We start from the raw sequence: 24251 nt of genomic DNA, 5'->3' as shown, positions 1-24251 counted from the left end.
AAATTACATGTACTCTTAACAATGAGTCAAACGCACAAACTGTTCCCATTGATGGCTGCACTATGTAAACAGTTGAAGCCTTTCTTATCTGTCAGTGTCAGGTCGACTGTGGGGCGTTCTACCAACAACTTGATGACTTTCTGGTATTTTTTTATAGTAGCAAAAACTTGATGTTCCATGTCTCCATCGTCCTGCAAAAAAGTCATTCAGTTTAAGCAATAAACTATTATAATGTCACCTCATCTGGTCAAATTCGGGCCATAATGTCACCATCTCAACGCGGGGTGAGCTTGAATAATTTGCAGCTTTTTCGGGGGGATTTTGCCTCAAATGCGCCCCCCTCTATAAGCTCTAAGAGTTAGATTCCCAAGTTTCTTGGTATAGCCTACTTTCATTGAGCACAGCGTAGTAGGGCAAAATTATGACAAATGGCAAAAGGTACTGTACAAGTAAACTACGTATTACCAGCACCTAGTTCTGGGCCGGCCTAATAATGGCAACCGTATGCGTTGCACAGGTAGTGACCATTAATCCATCTGATAGAGAAATCACATTTTGTCTTGCTTGAGAGGTAAGCCTCAGTGTCACAGCGTGCGACGTACACCTCCTTAGCAAATGCTTAGTCTCTGATACATTAAGCCTCTGCTATGTTGTTACCTTGGTACTTGATAGTGCGGAAATGTTCTTCATAGACATTTTTGCAATGGCGAGATGAAGGCTGGTGCTCTCGTGGATGTCTGTAGCGTTCACATCGGCACCGTATTCCAACAGAACTTTAATGCACTTGAGGTGACATTCGTCAACGGCCAGGTGTAGTGCTGTCTGCTTACTCGCATTTCTGATGTCCTTCCCGCAGTTTTCCTATGTGAGAGCAATGCAATCTAAAGAAAACCCTTACTCTAAAACGAGCTTTTAAACTTTTGGCCACCCATAGTAAGGGCGTACGTCCAGATATACAAGAGTAGATGCATATTTATACTTTTCCATTTTTTTTGTGAACAGCGGACAGTGTCTTGAATACAGCAGATTCCTACCTTCTGTAGAAGAGCTGTTAATATGTCTGCAAATCCATTGCTTGCGGCAATGTGTAGCGCCGTTTGACCGTCATTTCCTGTTGAACGGATCAAGGATGGGTTCGCCTCCAAAATCTTTTCCACCCCACTATGAAAATGAAACACTGTAAGTCCTGCCGGTGTATTGTGCTTTTTATGGTACAATCTCTTTATTCACAGTTTATATCTAAACAACCTCGTTTTGGACCCCCCCCTTAACAAAATATTGGAAATAAGGTTTGGCGCACAAAGAAAAAATGAGCACACGTATCACGTAATTATTAGTACAGTAAGTTTTGAACGGCGGCACTTTGAAAAAAATATTAACAGCGGTCTGTAGTCGGATTAGGCATAGAGGGGTAACCTAAAATAAAATATGTCAGAAAATGCAAATGTTTTGTTTTTCCATTTCAAGTATTTACCAAGAACTGAGATCTCGTTTTCACCAAAATGGCATTTACTCCCAATGTCAAAGGTTTTAAAAGGAAACTTACAACCTGTTCCCATTGAGTGCTGCGTAGTGTAAGCAGTTATAACCTTTGTTATTTTGCAATCGAAGGTTGGTTTGTTGTATCAGCGTCTCGAGTATTTTCTGCTCATATTCCGTATTGTTGGTTCCTGAAGTTTCTTTGACGTCCTATACCAAACATAATATACCAGAGTTTACTTATAACTAATTGGTTTGGTTGCAAGTTGTATTTGACACAATTCGTATAATTTTAAAGTCGGGACCTGTCATGTCAGGCAGGCCGGCGGTACTCTCTGAAAGGTTTAGAGTTATTGAATGGCGGTTGGGAAGGAGGAAGGGAAGGCTGTGGCTTGGCAGCTGATGAGTGACGGGGGCTTGGTCCCTCGGGACTCCTCCCCCCACCCTTCAAATCAGCAGGACTGGAAATAAGAGTGCCACGTCCTTACACACTCTCTCTCTCTCTCTCTCTCTCTCTCTCTCTCTCTCTCTCTCTCTCTCTCTCTCTTCAGTTTTTTAATAGTTTTAGGGGGTCGAACAAAAACATACGGATCAATTGAAATGCATTTAAAACAGACAGATTTTTATACCCAGATATAGACCACGCTTTCGGGTAGAGACCAGCAATGACATCATATACTGTATATACCCGAGAATTGATGTGCACACGCGTGTTACGTCACGATGACGTCATCCAATGACAAATTACAAGCGTTCAACTAGGACGACCTGTTGAACAGACACACGTATGATATCACATGTACATCTGACGGATCTTGAATTGGACAATTTGGTCTGACCATTGCTTCAAGGGTCTGAAGCTACATGTGAAATGAGTGTAAAATCTCAAATGGGTACATCAGTCCATATCTTCCAAACATTTAACATATTTACGTGAAACTTAGTACCCTTATAATCCTTGATGTCCAGATGTGTGCCCCGTTACGTCACTTTGACGCCATAACAGAAAAATCATTGGTGTTGACTGTAATGTTCGGATAGTCTAATTGTTAATTCCATTAAATAAAAACAGTGATGTGGGTGCTTGCGCATATCATGTCTTGTGTTTGCTTAGTTCAATGCATGGTGCGGAGTGTGTGAGTTTGTTTCTGCATTCAATTGGGAACCTTGAACAATAGAGGACAATAAGGTCCCCCATTGACAGAGGGTCCCCGTTTGACAACTGTGTACAAAACATATGGGTGGTCTTCTAAAAAAGTTAAAGTACAAACAAAAGGGGAACGATAGGGGGTCCCCAGTTGCAGACAAATACACACTTGTGTGCGTGTGTATCAAACACGAACATGTGGATCGCTGCCAAACGTGTATGAAGCCATTTGTATCAGGGCAGGTAAGCAATGCTATATTTGGTCATCCAAGAATCTCTCATGTTAGGGATAAACCACGCAATGAAGGTATACACAAATGATAAGTGTATTTTTGTGTTACATACGGTTACAATTTAAACAGAAACAAAGGAATCATTCAATTCAATCTCTGATACTGCGTTCATTAAGCGTCCAGTTGCTAGGACACAGTTTAATGCCCTCCTATTGCTGATAACTGTGAGTGTCCTCACCCTAGCCAAAATATAAAGTTAATCGTTCAAAATGGTTAAGCGACAACACTGAATAAAGGTTTAGCAAAAACAAATAAAAATGCCTCAAGATTTTCTTTTCTTTTTAAAATCGATTCGTGTTATCAATTGCTTGATATTTTCTTTTGTTGTCGTGATTTGTGACTCGAGAAATAATCTCAATATCTTTGAAGTTACTGTAATTATTTTCTTCTTACCCCAGCAGGAGAATTATCGTAGTAAATAATCCCTTTCTGTGTATCTGAAATATGTTTAAAGACCTAAGCAATTTATTAGTGCAATTTATTAGAATTCCGTTTTTGGCAAATTAGGGCATTGCCAAATATCCGAATAACCGAATATTTGATCGATTGTTGAATACTCGAATATTAGTTTCCGAATTGGAATATTCGGATGCAAACTTCATAAAACTGAACTTTCTGTTTTTAACTCAGAAAAATTGAATTATGGAGGCTTGCCAGGCCAATTCATGTACGATTGAGTATTGCCAAGTAATGATACAGTGTGGGGGATACTGCCATTTTGATAGCTGTTTCCTTGTCGAAATTATACTAACCTTTTCGGTCAGCTTTGCAACTGGAACTTCTTTGGATGCCGCTTGTTCAGACATTTCCGTTTTCATAGCCAGGTGTAGACTGGTCTCACCATCTTTGTCCTGAGCGTTTACGTCTGCCCCACTGTCAACCAGAGCCTTTACACACGCGTAGTTCTTTTTCGAAGTAGCAAGATGCAGTGCCGTTTGTCCGTCGACATTTTTAAGATCCTTTGAACATTCTTCCTAAATGCATGATGAAAAGCGATTACAGCAGAACAGTAATATCGAGATAGTTTTTCGTAGCATGTCGGTCGGGGTTTTAGATTTCACAACATTATTTTGAATTGTAATAACATCTGCTTTAATGGAAAAAAATTAATCTAAACGCCATATTTGTTTCCCGCGTTTAGGAGAACAGCCGGAAACTACTATCTAGGAATTGGAGCAACGCATAGCTGGTTGCGTAATGGGACTTTGGGATCTGTATATGGGTCATTCCATGAAGTTCGGGCACTTTTATTGCCCGTTATTTTTACATTACAACAGATTTAAGTCATATTATTCGGCAAAGATGAAGCACACCACCACAAGAACCTAGCAAGATTGAGAACAATGTCAATTTAGAATTCACATGCAGGGAAAAAGTTGTTTATTTTCACTAATGTAACAAGGGATGCCGTCACAAACTGTGCCCGAGTTTCGTGGAAAGACCCATATACATGTAATAGGGAAGAAAAGGAGTACTGTAATCGGTTCTAACAAGCACTCTTCACCAGATCAAGTACATTTTGGGGGGCATAAAAGTCCAATAACGGCAGGGTGAAGCACAACACCCTCGAGGAGGAGGAGGCTGAATGGTTTGGGGCAGAGGTTTTTTTCAGAGCATTTTCGTTATTTATATCTCGGTTGTTTTCCTGGACGTCGAATCCTCAGATGAAGCGTTCAAGTTTTTTAAATGGCAAGAGATGCAATTTTGTTACTGGTTTTCAACCTATTTCAGCCATTTTAACTGGTCTTACTGCTTTTTAACGGTACCGCCAATTACAGTGTAAAAGCATCTCCTGATATTTGCCTGTTTACGAAGTATTTGCGTTTTAACATTATATTTTGTAAGTATAAAGCGTTCAATAAAGGGACCTCGTGTCTCCAGTGCTGTGCTATTGCCCATTATAAGAAGGTGTTTTTGTAAGTGGAGTAAAAATAAGACCATATAATCATACCCGCTCAACCAGGATCTGCACGGCGTCTTTGTGGCCATTGAGGGCAGCGAGATGCAGTGGTGTGAAGCCGTCGTTTTTTACCATGTTTATTAACTCTGGGGCAACTCGCAGAATCATGTCGATCACACTGAAAACAAAGTGCTTATCTTTTCAGTGGGGAGGAAGCCAATGAGTGTTAGCAGTGCCCGATCCCCCTACAAACATTTTGCATTTTTGAAGGCGCTACGAAAATTCTCACTTTAATTCCCTTAAACCCTCACCTTAACAAAACATTTTTAATGTTTTGAAATGTTTTTGTGGTCAAACATTACCATTATTATTTACCTTCCTGACCCAGACCTGAAAGCATCAGCAGTGTACTATTATATTTGACACAAAGCGATTTGTGTTAGGTATACGTACAAAATGTTCCCTGAACGTGACGCTAGATGCAAACACCCGAAGTCTTGATTACATTTCAGTGCCAGGTCAATATTTGGGTGTAGTACCAGCAACTTAATTATTCCTTGCTGAATGGCATCGGTTGCCGTTTCTGCCTTGGCCTGGAAACAGTGGATAATAACGGAATATACTTGTTCTACTAATGGTTGGTAACATCATTGTAGAATCACAAAAACATGGAAATGGGAAATAATCCTTGAATATATTACTTGAAAGTAACTTTAAGCCTCAGCCAATCTGTACAAAAAAATTTCCGCCCAGAGGGCTGCTATTTTTGTGAAAACAGAAATTTTGTTCCGTTTTCAAGGATGTTCCGTTGGCCGACCGTTGCTTGAAAGTACGTTTCGTTTTTGATACCGCATCTGTTGACAGGAGGTAATTTAATGTGTAGGCATGCAGCTTTCTGCAAGTCTGAATAAACGGCTAATACCGAAAAACCAGCTAAAATACCGACGGAAATCACCACACGTGTTATAAACTGACATAAGAGGGGAACCGGGAAGGATGCAAATGCAAGAGAATTAGGATAAGCTCAAAGTAAAACTTTATTTGTGCAAAGGGGGTTTCTTCGCGCGAAAAATGCTACCATCTTATCGTCACCCCCAAAAATAAGTTGTAAAGTCCAAACTGTCCACTGGGCATGCTTGGGGTCAGAATTGTCCACGCAAAATATCACGGAACGTTTCTGTCTTGCTACCATAATACCCTGACGATAGCCAGGAAGAACTTGTCATGTTAAGATTCTACTAGGTTTAACTGTGTTGCTGGCACGCGTATGAAGTTGGCATTACGTTCTCGGCACAAAAGTCCTGACTCTGCTGAGATGCAATCGGATCGTTCCACGATGTAGAGGACTTCAAGAGGATGGTAATACGGCCTAAAAGATCACATTGCAATTGTAATGAAGTGTGATCCCAGCCCTAATAATGAATGGACCCCATGCTGCTGGGAACGGCAGAAAATCTTGCCGATCGAGCTGCGCTTACGCCAAGTCTATATAGATCTCACTACGATGCTGATACGCCAAGACTAAATTGAATACTTGGTTCTGAACTTTAAGCCACTGTGACCTGGCTACTTTCTGGAGCATACCAATTTGGCATGATCTCCCCCATCCATCAGCTATCAGCTCCCACTGAGTTCTTACCGCAAGTACTAGATCTCACCAAGATTGGGCGTTCTTTGGGATTGTTACAACTGGTAATGTAGTAACCAACGTATAATGCATCGCCAACCGAAAATGTATCACAAAATGACCAATGGTGTAGTAAAATTTATAACCGATAATGTGTCACGTGTCGGCGGTTAATGTAACAGCAAATTTTCTCTAAACGATAATGTATCGCCACAGAACAGATGATATATCAACCGCTAATGTATCAAACTATCAACCGATATTGCATCCAACTATCAACCGATAATGTATCAAACTAACAACCGATAATGTATCAAACTAACAACCGATAATGTATCAAACTAACAACCGATAATGTATCAAACTATCAACCGATAATGTATCAAACTATCGACCGATAATGTATCAAACTAACAACCGATAATGTATCAAACTAACGACCGATAATGTATCAAATTAACAACCGATAATGTATCAAACTAACAACCGATAATGTATCAAACTATCAACCGATAATGTATCAAACTAACAACCGATAATGTATCAAACTATCAACCGATAATGTATCAAACTAACAACCGATAATGTATCAAACTAACAACCGATAATGTATCAAGCTAACAACCGATAATTTATCAAACTATCAACCGATAATGTACCAAACTATCAACCGATAATGTATCAAACTAACAACCGATAGTGTATCAAACTAACAACCGATAATGTATCAAACTAACAACCGATAATGTATCAAACTATCGACTGATAGTGTATCAAACTAACAACCGATAATGTATCAAACTAACAACCGATAATGTATCAAACTAACAACCGATAATGTATCAAACTATCAACCGATAATGTATCAAACTAACAACCGATAATGTATCAAACTAACAACCGATAATGTATCAAACTATCAACCGATAATGTATCAAACTAACAACCGATAATGTATCAAACTATCAACCGATAATGTATCAGTGCCCATTATGTTCTTGGTAATCAGTTTATTTCTTCCTCCATGTTTGAACCTTGTCCCATTTTATGTCCGTAGCCAAAACGTGATGGCCGATGCAATGTCAGCTTTTGCTTCCAAGTGTTGTTACGTCATAAAACCAAAATCTTGGCGCATCCAAAATTTTGTCTTGTGGTGGGGGGTGACTTTTACAGAGTAGAATCAAGGCTTGATTGATAGAGGGTGCTATTTTTGGAACGAGGTTAGGTCGAATACTCGGTGGGCAGAATGAGTGTTGGGGTATTATGCAATATTGTTGTCCAAGTTACATAATTATGTTGGCCACTTCGGTCAATTATTATATGTACGAATATGAAATTGACTTCTATATGTCAAACTGGACTACATGATGATTGTAATTCAAATTAGATTTCCTTTGTTACTGTAAGTTTTCATTTTGTAATGTTCCTATTCCCCCATACATGATCCCACCCCGGCATTGCCCTGGGCCTGATATCGGGATTTTTTCACGTGTTTCAAGCATCAGGGTTGGGATTTTGGTCAAGCAAAAAGTGGAAATTGTCTTCACGGAATTAGAAGGGAGGTAAAACGATTGACATAGAAGAAAAGAGAAAAGAAATTAAGTGCAGAAAAGGGAAGGAAAGGCCAAAACAAGAAGAACTGAAAAGGAGATAAGGAAAGGGAAGGAAAGGGGAAAAGGCCTCATTTTGATTCACCTTTTCCAGAATCTATTTTTGGGACCCCAAACCCCACGGTGCCCAAAGACCTCACAGTACAAATTTTGGACCCATTTGGGGAAAAATTTAACCTTTGGCCCCCCCCCAAAAAAAAAACAAATGCGGGGGGTTCTTGATCCGCCTTGACTAAATCTAACTACAGAATCCAACAACCAATTATTTTTTTCAACTTGGCTGTGTGTAGGGAATTTAAAAGGCCTGAATTAAATCATTAAAGTAATCTGGTGTAAATAATTATTATATGGCACCGTTGTAGAAAAAACAAACAAAACCATAAAAGGTTCACGAATCTGGCTTTGCCGCCATTCGTTCATGAAATTTGCTGCCAATCCTGGGTGCGCCGTTGAAGGCAATTGTGTATGTGTTCGGACAAGTTCATTTTCAAATATTACGATGTCAGAGAAAAGGCGAGTGCAACCTAGACGCATCCTGTGGAACGATAAAGTTCAGTACGGCGGAATATGATTAACGCGTAACTTTCGGATTGATGACGTCACAGCACTTGTAAGCTGAATATGGTACCGGCTATCACTTTTTAGGTTTCGAACACAGTAATGGGACAGGGTTCAAACATGGAGGAAGGAATAACAGATTTCCCTAGAACAGGTGGCCATACAACTCGATCGAAACAAGTATTTAAAAACTTGCCCCACAGCAACTGTCAGTCTAATGACATCATGATTATGAAACCTTGCCAAGTCATTTGCGGTATATTCCAAATAGGTCGCTTTGGAGACATTTCATGGTGATTTTTTCCAACATTGGGGAGACAACGGGCATTAGGGAGACATTTTGACATTTCAAGTGACCCAACTACGAGAAGCAGGAAAATTTTTATCGTCCAAATTTAGTGAGAGATTATAGATAAGGAAAACATGCAAAGTTTGGTTAAGATCGGATCAGGGAATAATTGAATTATGGGACGGTAAAGTTTGAAAAATTGTCTGCACATTCCTGTGGGAATGTCTCCCAAGTGAACCATTTGCGGTAAACAGTATTACCAAGAACATGACTGGGCACTGATTCATTATCGATTAATAATTTGATACATTATCGGTTGATACATCATCTGTTCTATGGTGATACATTATCGGCTAGAGTATTTTTGCTACTACATTATCCGTCGACACGTGATACATTATAGGTTTGAAAGTTTTGCAACACCATCGGTCAAATTTGTGATATATTTTCGGTTTGCGATACACAATCGGTCAATTTGTTATATAATATCGAATTGGTGATACATTATACGTTGGTCACTACATTATCAGTTGTAACAGGTTGTTTTATGTAGCTCACACGTGTGTTCAAGCCCCATAGAGACGTTCATTACAAGCACTCATGGCATTTTCAAAAAGAAAACAACGGTTTTTCGTGCAGGCAGCGACGTTATAGTGCAGAAGTTTTCAAAGGCATACTGACCTCGTAAAATACCAAAGTGTAGAAGTATAAATAAATTTCGGGAGGATCTAAACATGGCACCATGAACAACACACAATTTTATTCCATAGGAAGATTTTTAAATCTCAGAACAGTATAAAACGTGGATTTTTACGGACCCTTTCCAACAACGAAAAAAGTCGAAATTGCAAAATTTTGCACTGATTGATTAGTTTTTAATAAAAATGAGTTTTCTGAGCTGAGACCAAACTCTGGCACCAATTTAAAGATTCACCCTTATTGCGTTGATTCTAGGCATTTATTTTGAATATGTCGTATAAAATTGCTAATAATCAGTTCATTTTGAATCACTTCCAAATCGTATCGAGCTCGTGGTGGACGAAGATTCAAAGCCATTTTGTATTCATTATTAATCCAACACGAGGATGGTTTTCTGTTAGATTGTACCGTTTCTTTCGTACTTGAACCCGTTTCATAGGGTAGAATCGTTAAATTAGTGACAATCTCTGTTCATCTCTTCCGCTGCTATTATCCGAGACGTCGAAGTCGTCGTGTCCGCCCCAGCACGTGTGCATGAACCTGTGCATGTCACGCATACACATGCAAACACGCATGCATGACTGCACTGGATCCGTGACTCGCCGCTACAAGAATGCTACTACAAAAGTCTGCTCTTACAAGAGTATGGTGCAAGGGTGTCCCCTTTTTTGTCAAAAGTTTGACAAAGCAATAAATCCTGACTCTACGAATTCAGTTTTTATGAGGACATAAAGTTTTTTAGATGAGAAATGTGACGTATTTTTCCATACAAAATGTCTGGATTCACACGATTTGGCGCCAAAATTTAATTCAAATTCAAACTTATTTTACAAAACAGTTATCTGGCGGATTCCCAGTTTTTGAGTGCAAATCAATTAGAGAGTCTTCTATTTATTTATATGAATCTAATTTTTGGAACCAAGAAAACTCATTTTTGATAGATATTGATCAAATTTTGGCAACACACAATTTTATTAGGTGAAAAACAAAATTATTTGGGGGTTATTTAAAACTTCATCTTTCATAATTTTGACGCAGGGCACAAAGCTAATGCTATTGAAAAATAAAACGATTATTGCAATTTGGATTTGTCCTGAAAAAATTTCATTACATATGCTCTGTTACCTGGAAATCCATTATAGAAAGGTGACGCCTCACTTTGCAATCAGGGCGTGCAAAAATCAGACAAAATCTGTTGCTACGCCTTTGTCAAGCGCAGATCTTGCCCACGTGCACTTTGGTAATGAGCGCCATGAAGATTACGTGCTGAAAGTCAGGCAATACTACTTGCGGGTTTTGATGATCTGGTCCGGTCCGGTTGGGTCGGGTCGGGTTGAAATAGCATACACCACTCTAACACCAATCACCATCCAAAGCATTGCAAATTGTGTTTTCGTAAGCTTGCTTGAAATTAATACACGCCGATGATCGGATCTTGAACCGGCAGTGCTTTGGGAGAAATATCTACTATGTCGGCCAGCTGACCGTAAGTTTGAGCTTATCGTTATTATTCTCTTGTAAACTCGACTCGGAGTTATTGTGTTCACTGGGTGGCAGTTTGTACATGTATACCCATGTACTCCCGACTTGTCTTGAAAAGGCGTTATGTAATTCTTTTACATTGCTAATTGTAAGGTGCCACGTTTTCTATAACGTTTCATTCATTACTTCTTAGTCACGTTTAATTGATAATTGTGTAATTTTGATTGGCTCTTTGTAAATATAGTGGGCAATCAAATATCTGCTCTTTTATTAGATCAGGGAAAAAGTGGTGTGTAGGTACATGTATCCTTACAATTTGTTAAGAGGGCAATTTTGCCAAAATAGTGGCAAACCCTTATTTATCTATGCGTTTCCCCGACCACAAAAATTTCCTTTTGGCCGTTTGCGCTCCCAATCTGACCGGATGATGCCATCCCAAACGATGTAGGTACACTGTCCATGCACATAGCGCAAAAGACCACATTGTGTTTTGATGTAGCAAATCTTATCCCAGTTCAAGGTAGAAATTAAAACACACAATCCTACCGTATATTTCTTGAACTGAAACAGTGTTTGCCCTGTTGGCCAAGTTGCGTCAAACACAACGTGGTCTAATGCGTGCTATACTGCATGGACTGTGCACTAATATACATGTTCACTGTACATGCAATAGTTTGGAGATGATGTCATCCAATCAGCTTGGTAGCGCGAACAGCCAAAAGGAGATGTTTTTGTGGGCGGGAAAACGCAGGAGCTTTTTATTAATTTTACGGTCACAATTAATGGGATAAACGTTGAATTTATAATGTTTTTGAAATGGTTACGTGTTTATTGTTATTTTGAAATACTTCACACGAACTAAATGCTTCCTATTTCTGTAACGATGGAATTTCAGGCTTTTCATGGTAAAAGAGAGCATCAGGTGGAAAGGCTTGCGGTAGCACCATGCGAAGGAAATGTTTCTCTTATGAGTATGTGTGGTTCTGAAAAAAAAAAACAGAAGTATACTCAACGTTTCGGACTGCGTGCTCAGTCTGTCGTCAGGAGACTGAAGAGATGCTGAAGATGGAGCTGTATACAAAGGTGACTGGGTGCATTGGGATGTGACGAGGATGCTTGTCGTGGTTACATAATTGGGCGCTCATGTGGGACGGGGTCCCGCAGGTCAGTGAGACGTGTCAGTAGGGAAAAAGATTGGGGCGGAGTGAGGTGGCTGGGGGTATAGGAGACCCATGGGCGGGGGGGGTCCTAGGGTATAGAGGACCAATTAGACTGGGAGGTGAGCAGGGGTTGCCAGATGTCACTGATGGAAAAAGCCTATATCTTGGGGAACAGTGTGGTGCTTGAGGATCTCCAAGGCTTCTCTGGTGCGTCTTGGGTACCAGTTCTCGATGCTAGTGATGAGGGTGGGCTTGGTCCCAGTAGATGCGGGTGGTCTTCGGAGGGGGGCCGCAACTCTTGACTATCGCCGACTTCTCCTGGTCTCCCCTTCCTACCGTGGGTTAGTGTTCTTTGAGTCTGGTGGGGAGGTCCCTAGCAGTCCCGCCAGTATACACTTTGCCACATTGGCAAGGGATCTTGCACACCCCTTGTCGGTGGTGCAGATCTTGTCGGTCCTTGTGGAATGTCAGCATGCTGCGGATCTTGAGAGGGGGCTGTGTGGAACACCTTGATGCCATGCTAGCTCAGGATACGCTGAATGTAGTGGGAAGTACAACCTAGGTAGGGGGAGAGTAACAGAACTAGGGGCCTTATCTAATTGGCTTTGAGTATAGGAGACCCTTCGGTTCGGAGGGAATCTTGGTCTTGGGTCTTGATCTACTGGGACTTGTAGCCGATTTCGTTGAAGTGCTGTGGAGATATGGTGCAGGTTCTTCGGTGAGGTGTTCTTGTCGCAGATGCTGTGCGCCCTGCGAACAAGGGCTGGGTAGACAGACGACTTGAATTTTAGGGTGATTGAAGGAGGAGCTGTTGAGGTATCTGTCAGTGTGAGTGGGTTTGCAGTACAACCTTGCGGGAGAGGGCGGCATTACGAAAACGTTGAGTATACTCCCGGTTCTTGTCAGAGCCACACATATTCATAAGAGAGATATTTTCCTTCGCATGGTGCAACCGCAAGCCTTTTCCACCTGTTATTTCTGTAACCCTTTTAAGGTGGGATGCATATATGTTTGTTTTAGATACTAGTGTCGGTAGAGTATCGGATAATGGGTTTCTGTTTAAATGGGGGAAGGGTGTGACACAGTGGACTGTGGCTTCCTTGAAAGAGGCTTTTTTAATATTTCCTAGCGCAGAATATAACCAATTGTCCTGAGAGTTCCGCTGTCAGGAGCCACTGGCCAGCTGCGGGTGGGGTTTTCTGACAGTAGATGTTGGCGCAGATTTGGTCAAAGTTGAATTCCTTTGAGACTGATAGTACTTGAAGAAGTCTTGAACTGCTAAGTATAGCTATTTGGGGTGTTGTCTTGACGACTTCGGCAAAATATAATCTAATCATCCTTTGGCGTCGAGCCTCATTTGAAAATTGAAGATTTATTTCAGTGAAGATCTAGCAAGGTTTTGTCAAGTAAAAGTTTTTTCAAAAAGTATACGAACCTTGTCTTTATTTGTAGCATCAAGCATTTCTTCAATTGATGTGAGGACTTTCCTCATTACTAAGTGGAGACAGGTATTGCCATCGTCATCAGTGGAGTTCACGCTCGACACCGTTGTCTACCAGAGCCTTGGCACACTCGTAATGCCTCTTAATAACAGCAAGATGCAGCGCCGAGTGTCCCTTGGCATTTTTTTAAATCCTTCAGGCAGTGTTCCTAGCAACAGGAGAAAAACTTTAAGTGTCACTTGAGGAAGTTTCTTCTGGTCTTTTGTTGAAAGGTTGCGGTCAGTTTTAAAAGGCGTTGACTTACATTTGTTAGCATGATGAAAAAGAAACTTAATCGTGTCCTCCTTTAACAAGATGATTAACATCAGAATTAAATGATAACACAGCTCAAACTGGAAACAAGCTTCGAGAGTTTTGTCGACGTACGCAGTAAGTGTCTTCTTGGATGCTGCTTTTTGACTTCACATATCTTATTAACTGATGGTAACATCCACTTGAACTTTGGTATCTCTAGAGAGTTTGATTGTCTTTACCTGCTTCGCAAGGGTTGATACAATATGAGCGTGACCCTCGAGGACAGCAAGGTGAAGTGCTGTACAGCCATCATTTTGGGTTGTGTTTATTAAGGAGGGCTTGAACTCTAGAATCTTATCGGTCGCACTAAATGGATAAGAAATAGATACATTTATGAGTTTCCCAGTCACAAACTGGTAATTGACGAAATTGCAGTGTTTTGTTTGGTTTTGTTGGTTTGGTTTGGTTTGGTTTGGTTTGGTTTGGTTTGGTTTGGTTTGGGTTTGGGGATGTGGGGTGTGGGGTGTGGGGTGGGGGTGGGGGGTGTGGGGGTGGTGTGGTTTGAATAATAACCTTCGTTTGAATAATAACCTGACATCCTTTAACCATAATGCACTTAATAAATGCTAATCTTTTTCGTGTACGATTGTCCTATATAATAATAGTTTTGTGTTTCATGGGCATATAAATAGGGTTGGTAAGTAGGGTCGCTTGAGGGAAAACGACATCCTGTAAGGTATAACAACTGACCGCAGCTCGCAAAAAAAATATCTAAGCAACACACAAGGGAATCACTGAACCGGCTATATGTAGAGCTGCCTCTGCCAAATACACACCGAACCACTACAAACACGTGTGCGTTATACATGTACATGGTATAAAACCCCACGCACGTACGTGCGTCAGCTGCCGGAATCATGATGCCGAGTCGAAAAATCCGTCTTGTAGCGTCTGTATGTTCCGGGTTTAATATTTACGTTTTTCTTTTTTTTTTTACTTTTGGACGAAAAAAATTCAACGACATGCCGTTATGCCGTCATGAACAATTCAAAGCTGTTCTAGAACCAATCGCATAAATCGTGCTTCCTGTGCGTTGGGACCAATCGTGAGCCTCATTCATTACACATGTGACGCGGTATTGAATAATCATCCCGACGCATGATCACGATCAAGCAGGCACGCACGGCTACGCGGTTTAAGGTTACCAGCTGGCCACAGCTTGCAGTACTGTCTAGCACATGTACGTGTGTACACATGGTATGAGTACACACATGTAGGTTCGATCGAGGAACGACATTTTCTACAATCTGTCGTGTATGAACCGACTAATATATTGTCAAATCATAACAACAACAGTCCCTGAAGAATTTATTGGAGCCCTCAACACTTCTTCAGAAAAACTGGGAATCGACAACTTCGACAAATTGTAGCGTTCCTTTGCTGGTGTGACGTTATGTAACAATTCCGTCACACACTATGACTAATACCATCCATTTTTCGCTAGTAGTAGGCGAAGAGTTTTGGATCAACTTTTTAGTCCTATGTCTACCGGACCCCCTCAACCCCACACAACTGACCCCAAATCACACCTCACGCACTAATGCACACGTCACACACTAACCATCACCTCCACAAAAATCTTGTCCGCGTATTTGGTGGCTCGAGGGAAAAAAGAAAAACACCCATAAGTAGCAGGGGGGTAGTCGGATCGGGGTAGTTTCCCGCCACGCACGTAAAGCAGGCCAGACGGCCAGGGTTGTCAAAATCATCGCTCCAAACGCCCTAGATCAAAGCTATGTCGTGCCAAATAGCTTTTGAATGATTTTGCCCTCTTCGACAATAACAACTCGTGTCCCATAAATAAGAATGCTCTTTTGCAATTTTATTTATTTGTTTTTGCTTCAATGAATTTTGAAGCATGGTAGCCTTGGAACTCTATTCGGACAACCTAAATTGCACATGCATTAAAAATTCTCCTAAATGCCCAGCACTAAGCTATTTGGAGCGTTTCAAAGATATCCATATCCCTATTTGTATCTCACTTGAGATTCAATTTGCCGATATGTATCAAACATTTTGTACATGGAGGAATCAGAGACACATTTAGCACGTACAATTTATTTCCTGAGCCTGCAGCAAGATGCAAGCAGTTGAGATCTTTGTTGTTCTTCAGGGTCATGTCGACACTTGGATGTTGCACCAACAACTGGAAAGCTTCTTGCTGAAAGTCATCCCACAGTTTGGCTCGTTTCGTCCTGTCAACAGACGAAATATCTCCAACAGTTATTTTAATTCATCGATGATCTCATAAAATGACCAAAACACTTGAGAATCGATGTTGTCCAGCCTGGAGTTTTTTGCGGCCATTTAGGAACTTTCGATGCAAGGAAACATGTTTGCACAAGATTACAGCCAACTGTTTCCTTTGTTATTTTATTTATCGTGAACAACATTTTGAAAAAAAAGCTCGGTGTCCGGGTTTTTTGGTCTCAAGAAGTGACAAAAAACCAGTTTCCTAAACCTTGAGAACATTCTTCAAGTTCGCCTATAAAGCGCATGCACTGTGGTATTTCCCTCTCCACGGTAATAATTATGTCAAACAAATCAATATCCATTACATGCTAGTGAGTCGTGACGGCACGTCCATTTTGACAATAATGGAAGGGACTCGCAGAAAAACGGGGTACAAAAAACCCGTTATCGCAAGGGAGATATTGAGATGTGCCACATTTTATTAGACTTGGAATCGGATTCAATATGGGAAAAATTAGCATCGTTGGACTTAGTTTTTAACACCTTGTTGGAACGAATGCAAGAAAGGCTTGGAACCTTCTAAAGCCACTGTAGAAAATCCCAGCAGGAAAGGCTCAGAGGACTGTTACTGGTATCATATATGACGTCGAACTGGCACAAAGGCAGCCTTGGCCAGCTCTGTTGCCCACTTGAATGCTCCAATCAGCGGAAAATACCGCAGACAATATACACGAACCTGAGTAACTTATATGAACAACCTCAAGGAATTTATCGATTTATGTGTTATTGTTTACCTTTGGTCACTGGCATAATTTCCAATAACCAACTAAAGGAGACTCGTGGTGACAAACCTTTACAAGGCCGGAATCAAGTAGAGGGCGGGGGACCATGCATCCCAAGCCAAACATACCAGCAAAAATAAGATTTTCCTTTTAAAAATGAGAGAATTGCAATCTGAGGATCTATATTCTTTCTCTTCCAAAAACTATGAAAAAACCCAAAATGAATAGCTTCTAACCGTCCGATATGTTGTAATACCTCAAAAACAGGTACACGTAACAAATTTCAACTCCCCAAACCAAATTTTGACCACCTCCTATTTTTATTTGCCATTATTTCACTCCTGGGTCGCTAATATTCTACCAGTGGGCAAGTCTGATTTCATAACAAATGATTTCATAGAATGGAGAAAGTCCTTAGGTATAGCAGCCGTCAGTATCAAAAATTTCTTCCCATTTGGAAAAACGCCACAAATCATACCGTTCTTGGGGGGCTGTGCATATTTTTCCAAGAAAGGTCAGCCAAATTGCATAATTTTCTCCCTTTGATGCTCAATGCACGTTGAGTGCCACACGTGTAGCTTTGAACTTGACCGCGTAGCAACATATCGTATCTTTGATTGACAGACGATAATGAGTGTCTTAATATGTGTGCTAAGTTTTAAAACAATGACACATGGCGCAGCCGAGTTTCTTGGGGGAAAAATTCGCTTCCCCCGGCTATGAGACGGAGCTAACTAACCAAGCTTTTTAGGGCTAATTAAATAACCTATCGCGAAGAACCAACTAAACAATGGTAAGTTTTCCAATGCAGATTTGTTTTGAAATTAAAAACAAAAAGATCAAAAAGTACACTCACTTTGTCTTTCAACGCAGCATCAAGCATTGCTTCAATGGATGTGAGAACTTTTCATCATATAACCAGGTGAAGACAGGTGTTGCCCTCGTCGTCCTGGGCGTTCACGTCGGCACCGTTGTCTACCAGAACCTTAGCACACTCGTAATGCTTCTTGATAATAGCAAGATGCAGTGCCGTGTTGTCCTTTGTATTTTTAACGTCCTTTGAGCAATTTTTCTATCAACAGAAGCAACAATTTTGACTCAGAATTTCCATTTGAGGAAGTTCCTTTCTGGTCTCCAGTCGTTTAAAAGTAATTAGGTCTTGGACCCTTCTTAGAAAATGTACATACACTAACATTTGTCAGCCTGTTAATGAGGAACTTCTCTATTCGTAATACATTGATTATGGGTCAGCAATTAATGAATACAAATTATAGGGAACAAGCTTTGTTAAACTTATCAGTAACTAATGGTAGCATGCACTTTAACTTGTTTCTGTAGAGAGTTTGATTGTCCTTTACCTGCTTCACAAGGGTCGATACAATATGAGCGTGACCCCTCGAGGACAGCAAGGTGAAGTGCTGTACAGCCATCATTTTGGGTTGTGTTTATTAAGGAGGGCTTGGCCTCAACAAATCTTATCCGTCGCACTAGATGAATAAAATTATATTTGCTTTAATGAATGTTCAAGCATAGTACTCTAGTAAAACAGGAACAGAGACGTAATTTAGAACCATAAATTGAATGCCAAGCCTTTTTTTTACAGACTTTTTTAATGAAACGCTGAGCTCTTTGGACATTTCCAAATATCCATGGCATTGTGTTTACATCCAACTTGATACTCAAATTTTCCGATATGTATTGCAAATTTCTACACGAGGGAGGAATCACACACACATTTAAACACGTACAACGTATTTCCTGAGCCTGCAGCGAAATGCAAGCAGTTGAGATCTTTGTTGTTTTTCAGGGTCATGTCGACACTTTGATGTTTGCACCAACAACTGGAACATTTCTTGTTGAATGTCATCACACAGTATGGCGGTTTTATCCTGTCAACAGGACAACAGAGGGATATAAAAACAAAAAAGTTCTTCAGGGACTGTGCCTAGGAAATACTCCAAAAGATAAAAAACTCTAGACTAAAAAATGTATAACCAGTCGTCCTGTAAAAGATTAATCAAATGAAAGATAAATATTAAAACAGAATATTGAATACAAATAAAAGACCAATTATGCGACAAAACTGAAAATACGTGTCATTAAAACATTTTAGTTCGTTTTTATAAGTAAAATTTTAAAGTTTTGATTTGTGAGAGATAAATCCACACGACGATATGTATCTCTTGAAAATTAACTTTATAAATATATCTCATGAAAAAACTTCATAAAAAAAATCTCGTAAAAACGATTTGTTCCCCAAACAGAAACAATGTTCCCCAGTAATATCTCTCATAAGAAAGAACTGAAGGGTGTATGTCTCAAGCAAAGCAACTCTGAAAAACGTAGGGCCTATGTCTTACAAACGAAGCTAGAAAAATTCCTCTCCGAAAAACGGACTTCGAAAAAATATACTTCACTCTTTGAAAATATAGAATTAAGGCGGTTACGTTTTGATGCAGCCGACTAGACCAGTATCGGAAAAGATTGTTTTGACAAACTGCAACCCATGAGTTAGATTGTGCATTCAGTTGGGGATCCTGAACAATAGAGGACAATGAGTTCCCCGATTCACAGAGAGTCCCCGATTGACAAAACATCTGGGTGGTCTTCTAAAACCTTGAAGTACAAACAAAAGAGGAACAAAATGGGGTCCCAGTTGCAGGCTAAATCACGCTGGTGTGTGGCGGAGCATATTCAAAAGCAAATGCGACCTAGGGCTCGTTCAAATGCATTTTTGAGGGAAAACTCAAAAGCCCTACTCACGGTCCCGAGATCCTTGCTTATATTTGCTGGCGTTGTGTCCTTAGGGTTTGGGTACTGATATTTCATAAATAAATATACCTGTTGGTTTCTTTGCCACTCGCATATGAAGTAGTGTTTGTTTAAAATCCATCGCGGTTGCAAGTTGCCCCCCCCCCCCCCGGATACGCCACTCTGCACATGACTCAAGAAACGGGGACGGGTGAAAAAAGAGTCCTCGACATACAGCAAAAGCAATAGAGCGCCCAGTACAGATCCTTGCAGTACCCCCGAGTGGACAGGTAACCAGTTGGAATAGTTCTTTTGTGTGACGTGGCACAGCCGAGTCTTTTGGGGCGGAATTCGCTTCCCCTCGGCTATCAGATTGGACAACGTAACCCAGCTATTTGAGCGTTATTTAACAACTTAAGGGTAGGGGTGCCAACTAAACAATAGTAGGTTTTCCAATGCAGATTTGTTTGGATTAAAACAAAAAAATACAAAAAGTACACTCACTTTGTCTTTCAATGCAGCTTCAAGCATTGCTTCAATGGAGTGTGAGAACTTTCCATCATAGCCAGGTGAAGACAGGTGTTGCCATTGTCCGTCCTGGGGCGTTCACGTCGGCACCGTTGTCTACCAGAGCCTTAGCACACTCGTAATGCCTTCTCGATAATAGCAAGATGCAGTGCCGTGTGTCCTTTGGTATTTTTAACGTCCTTTGAGCAATTTTTTCTATCAACAAAAGCAACATTTTGACTCAGAATTTCCATTTGAGGAAGTTTCTTTCTGGTCTCCAGTCGTTTATAAGTAATAAGGTCTTGGATCTTCTTAAATAATGTACATTCACTAACATTTGTCAGCCTGTTAAAGAGGAACTTCTCTATTCGTAATGCAACCGTTGTCTTCCAGAGCCTTGGCACAGTCATAATGCTTCTTAACAATAGCAAGGTGCAGTGCTGTGTATCCTTTGGCATTTTTAAGGTCCTTCGAACAATTTTTTCTATCAACAGAAGCAACATTAAGACTCAAAATTTCCATTTGGTCTCCAGTCATTTAACAATAAGGTCACGGACTTTCTTATTAAATGTCTATACACTAACATTTGTCAGCCTGTTAAAAAAGGAACTTCTCCGATTCTTAAATAAATTGATTTATAGGGTCAGCAATGAATGAATATACATTGAAGGAAACAAGCTTCGACAGGTTCGCCGAACTATACAGCCCGTGTCTTCATGGACGCTGCTTTTTTTTTTACTTTTTCGTATCAGTAACTAATGGTAGCATCCGCTTTAATAACCTCTATCTCTAGAGAGTTTCATTGTCCTTTACCTGCTTCACAAGGGTTGATACAATATGAGCATGACCCTCGAGGACAGCAAGGTGAAGTGCTGTACAGCCATCATTTTTGGGGTTGTGTTTATTAAGGAGGGCTTGACCTCTAGAATCTGATCGGGTCGCACTAGATGAAAAAAATCAGATTTGCTTCAATGAGTTTTGAAGCATACTAGCCAAATAGACAGGAACAGTATTCCGACAAACATAAAGTGGACCTACAATGTAAATTTAGCTAAACGCCAAGCCTCTTTAGAATACTTTTGTAATGAAAACGCTGGGTAAATTTGGACATTTCCAAATATCCCTATATTGCGTTTGCATCCAACTTGATACTCAAATTTCCGATATGTACTGCAAATTTCTACACGAGGTAGGAATCACACACAATTAACAACGTACAACGTATTTCCTGAGCCTGCAGCAAAATGCAAGCAGTTGAGATCTTTGCTATTTTTCAGGGTCATGTCGACACTCGGATGTTGCACCAACAACTGGAACATTTTTTGCTGAATGTCATCACACTCTTTGGCCGTTTTATCCTGTCAACAGAAAACAGAGGGACATAAAACACAAAAAAGTTCTTCAGGGGCTGTCTGGAAAATACAAAAGATAAAAATTCTCAGCTAAAGATGTGTATAGCCAGACCAATGAAAACATATTGTTTTTAAATGATTATAATATGAGACCAAATACACGACAAACCAGAAGTGTATGTACAACAAAAACACGGAATATACAATTAACAAGAATGATCTTTTTTTTGAAAGGGATAAAAAGAACGGACTAACATAAAACATAAAAATTATAAACAAAAAGGAAAATAAGAAAACCTCTTCCTCAATCTTAATGTTTTGCATTTTCTTTTCTACACTTCTACATCTTACTTTTTTGTCACTGATAAAACCATCACCTATTCGCACTAGAACTCCTATACCCTTGTTATCTCAGTGAATACAGAACTTTCCAAAGTATCGTCGCGGTTCAAAGCTGACCGACTTTCTGTGAATCATGCCAAGATGACTTTTACACCCTTCATCGGGTCCATTAAGTCTGAGGATCTCGATGTAATTGCAACTGATAACATCGCTATTTCAAGGGTCCATTTTCACCAATTTTTAGGTGTTACAATAAATGACATACTCTCCCTGGATTAAGCGTATCCCCAGGATTAATAAAATTAATCACGCCTAAGTCTCACGCAACGTAGGCGTTCTAATTAAACTTGGGGCTTTTATTCCACAGCCCACTTTGCTTTCACAGTATAATACTCTTATTTTGCCTTATCTCACCTACTGTAACACTCTCTCTAGGGACATACCTAAAAACTCAAAACAACTTTATTCAATAACAACTATCCAAAGTACTTTTTTCCATCATCGTTAGCACACAGCAACACTTTTGCCTAGATTAAACATTTTAAACGCAGCCAGACATTAACAAACTACATGTATACAGAAATTTTTACGCACAAATATACCCATGAGCTCCTTCCTAAGATGTTTTCTAAACTTTCAGTACTGCATAAGACACTCACTGGCACTGCTCAAGATTAAGCAATTATACAATTCATTTGCACCTCAATATTCTATTAACACGTGTGGTTTTTAGAGCCCCGTCTTTGGAACAGTGTCGGATAAAGAGGTGAAAGCTCAGTCGTCCGTGGATAAATTTAAGTCCGTTTGTAAAAATTTTTTCAAAACCTAGCAGAGTTTGTTTTTCTTGACTACAAAACGGACACTTTAATTGTTTGTGTTTATTTTTTCATGCGGGTTAATTCTTCGCTTCACTCATCTTTTTCCGGATTTATTAGACGTTCACATGCTGTTCCAATTGCTTATTTTGAAAACAACCACTTATATTTAATTTAAATTAAGAAACTTTTTCGATGTTAGTCGACTTTGTTGTCCTTAATTTCTTGTTTCATCTCCAAGTCATTAAGGACATTTACGACACAAGCTTCGGCTTTTTGAATGTGCCCCTGCACCTCTTTCTCTTAATATAAACTCGATCTCCTTCCTTATTTTAAATCAGGATTTCCTTATTTCATCGCTGACGTCTATAATTCAATTTTTTGTCTATTCAGTGTGTGAAATAAAACTGAATTAATGAAAAGTACAATTGAAATATAAAGACACAAAGCGGCAGCCAAACAAAATAAAACGAGAGACATAAAACTGCCAAAAGTACAAAATGACACATTTGAAAACTATCAACGAAACTAGAAAATGGGACGACGCGGGAAAAATAAAAAACAAACAAATGGACTGAATATAACAGACGAAAAAACAGAAACAAAGAAATCGACAAAGACGGGCAAGTACGTGAAATATAAACTATACAAAGAAGATATAAAGATCAGTTCAAACATAAGCATATAATAATTATTCAACCCCAAATAAACTTTGTAACGGCTGAAACATATAAAGTAGATAATCATTGAAACAGGCAAAAAGGATACCAATAAAACAACTAAAAATAGTAAGAGACAAACTCTAACAAACAGTAAGATGGATATAGATAAAAAAAGAAAGGAAATCGGAAATATGAGAACAAAATGCCCCTCAACTTACAAAATAACAGCCTCCTAAGGAAAACATGCCTTAGATACCAACACAAACAATAGTAAAATATAATTATTTACAAAATAATGTCTCACATCTTTCACACAGAAGCCCCCAGGGCATAAAATTATGTTTGCTGAACATCAATAGTTCAACCACAAAACTCAAGTTTAAAACAATTTCTGTCTGAAGGTGATAAGAGATTTATAGTCCCTTAATCTGTGCTGATATGATTAACAGACTCCTCTGATAATCATCCAGGTTGCTCTGCCTTGAAGTTCAAGCTTTTCCCGCGATGGATCCACTAAACAAATGCACATTTGTTGGTAGTGTTACCTTCGAAAGTATATTTTTTTCAACTTCGCTTTCACGAAGTATATTTTTCCCCCTGTTCGTTTTTTCCAGATATATATTCTCCAGTTCGTTCCCCTAAGGTCTACAAATAGAAAAAAGCTGTTTCTATTTTTGTAAACAAAGGGGTTCTACGAGATACATTTTCCAAGTTCTTTTAAGGAGGTTTTTTAATTTTGTTTTTTGATATATATGTTTTCTTGCTTGTTTTTGTGAGAAATAAATACAAACCTGACAATGCATAGCC

At 39.7% G+C, this 24251-nt stretch overlaps 2 protein-coding genes across 2 annotated transcripts; both read right to left on the bottom strand.

Annotated features, from left to right (window-relative positions):
* Window positions 1-645: 645 nt before the first annotated feature.
* Window positions 646-21633, bottom strand: LOC110990687 (uncharacterized). Its single transcript, XM_087147580.1, has 9 exons — window positions 21492-21633; window positions 14220-14346; window positions 13680-13894; window positions 5273-5412; window positions 4871-4997; window positions 3672-3893; window positions 1547-1689; window positions 1035-1161; window positions 646-861 (listed from the first exon to the last, which is right to left on the bottom strand). Exons 3-9 carry the CDS (start codon window positions 13734-13736, stop codon window positions 646-648), a joined length of 1032 nt encoding a protein of 343 aa, XP_087003706.1. The 5' UTR covers window positions 13737-13894; window positions 14220-14346; window positions 21492-21633.
* Window positions 17877-20309, bottom strand: LOC147796395 (protein phosphatase 1 regulatory subunit 27-like). The gene is made up of 4 exons (XM_087147554.1): window positions 20271-20309; window positions 18764-18904; window positions 18374-18502; window positions 17877-18087 (listed from the first exon to the last, which is right to left on the bottom strand). The coding sequence occupies exons 3-4, from the start codon at window positions 18446-18448 to the stop codon at window positions 17926-17928; spliced, it is 237 nt and encodes a 78-aa protein (XP_087003680.1). The 5' UTR covers window positions 18449-18502; window positions 18764-18904; window positions 20271-20309; the 3' UTR covers window positions 17877-17925.
* Window positions 21634-24251: the final 2618 nt, after the last annotated feature.

The sequence above is a fragment of the Acanthaster planci genome, linkage group LG16 (genome assembly GCF_054643075.1).
Source record: "Acanthaster planci isolate LZ-2023a linkage group LG16, COTS_SCS, whole genome shotgun sequence".
Taxonomy (NCBI): Eukaryota; Metazoa; Echinodermata; class Asteroidea; order Valvatida; family Acanthasteridae; genus Acanthaster; species Acanthaster planci.
The sequence above is the reverse complement of the archived record's forward strand: the minus strand, read 5'-3'. Positions and strand labels throughout refer to the sequence as shown.

Excerpts from the sequence above, each read along its gene's own strand:
- LOC110990687 (XM_087147580.1), bottom strand. The coding sequence starts at position 13,736 with ATGAGGAAAGTCCTCACATCAATTGAAGAAATGCTTGATGCTACAAAT. Across the intron at positions 4,998-5,272 it reads TCACGTTCAGGGAACATTTT|TGTGATCGACATGATTCTGC; the intron begins GTACGTATACCT and ends CTTTGTTTTCAG. Across the intron at positions 1,162-1,546 it reads GCACTCAATGGGAACAGGTT|TGGGGTGGAAAAGATTTTGG; the intron begins GTAAGTTTCCTT and ends TCATTTTCATAG.
- LOC147796395 (XM_087147554.1), bottom strand. The coding sequence starts at position 18,448 with ATGATGGCTGTACAGCACTTCACCTTGCTGTCCTCGAGGGGTCACGCT. Across the intron at positions 18,088-18,373 it reads TATCGACCCTTGTGAAGCAG|AAAAATTGCTCAAAGGACGT; the intron begins GTAAAGGACAAT and ends TTCTGTTGATAG.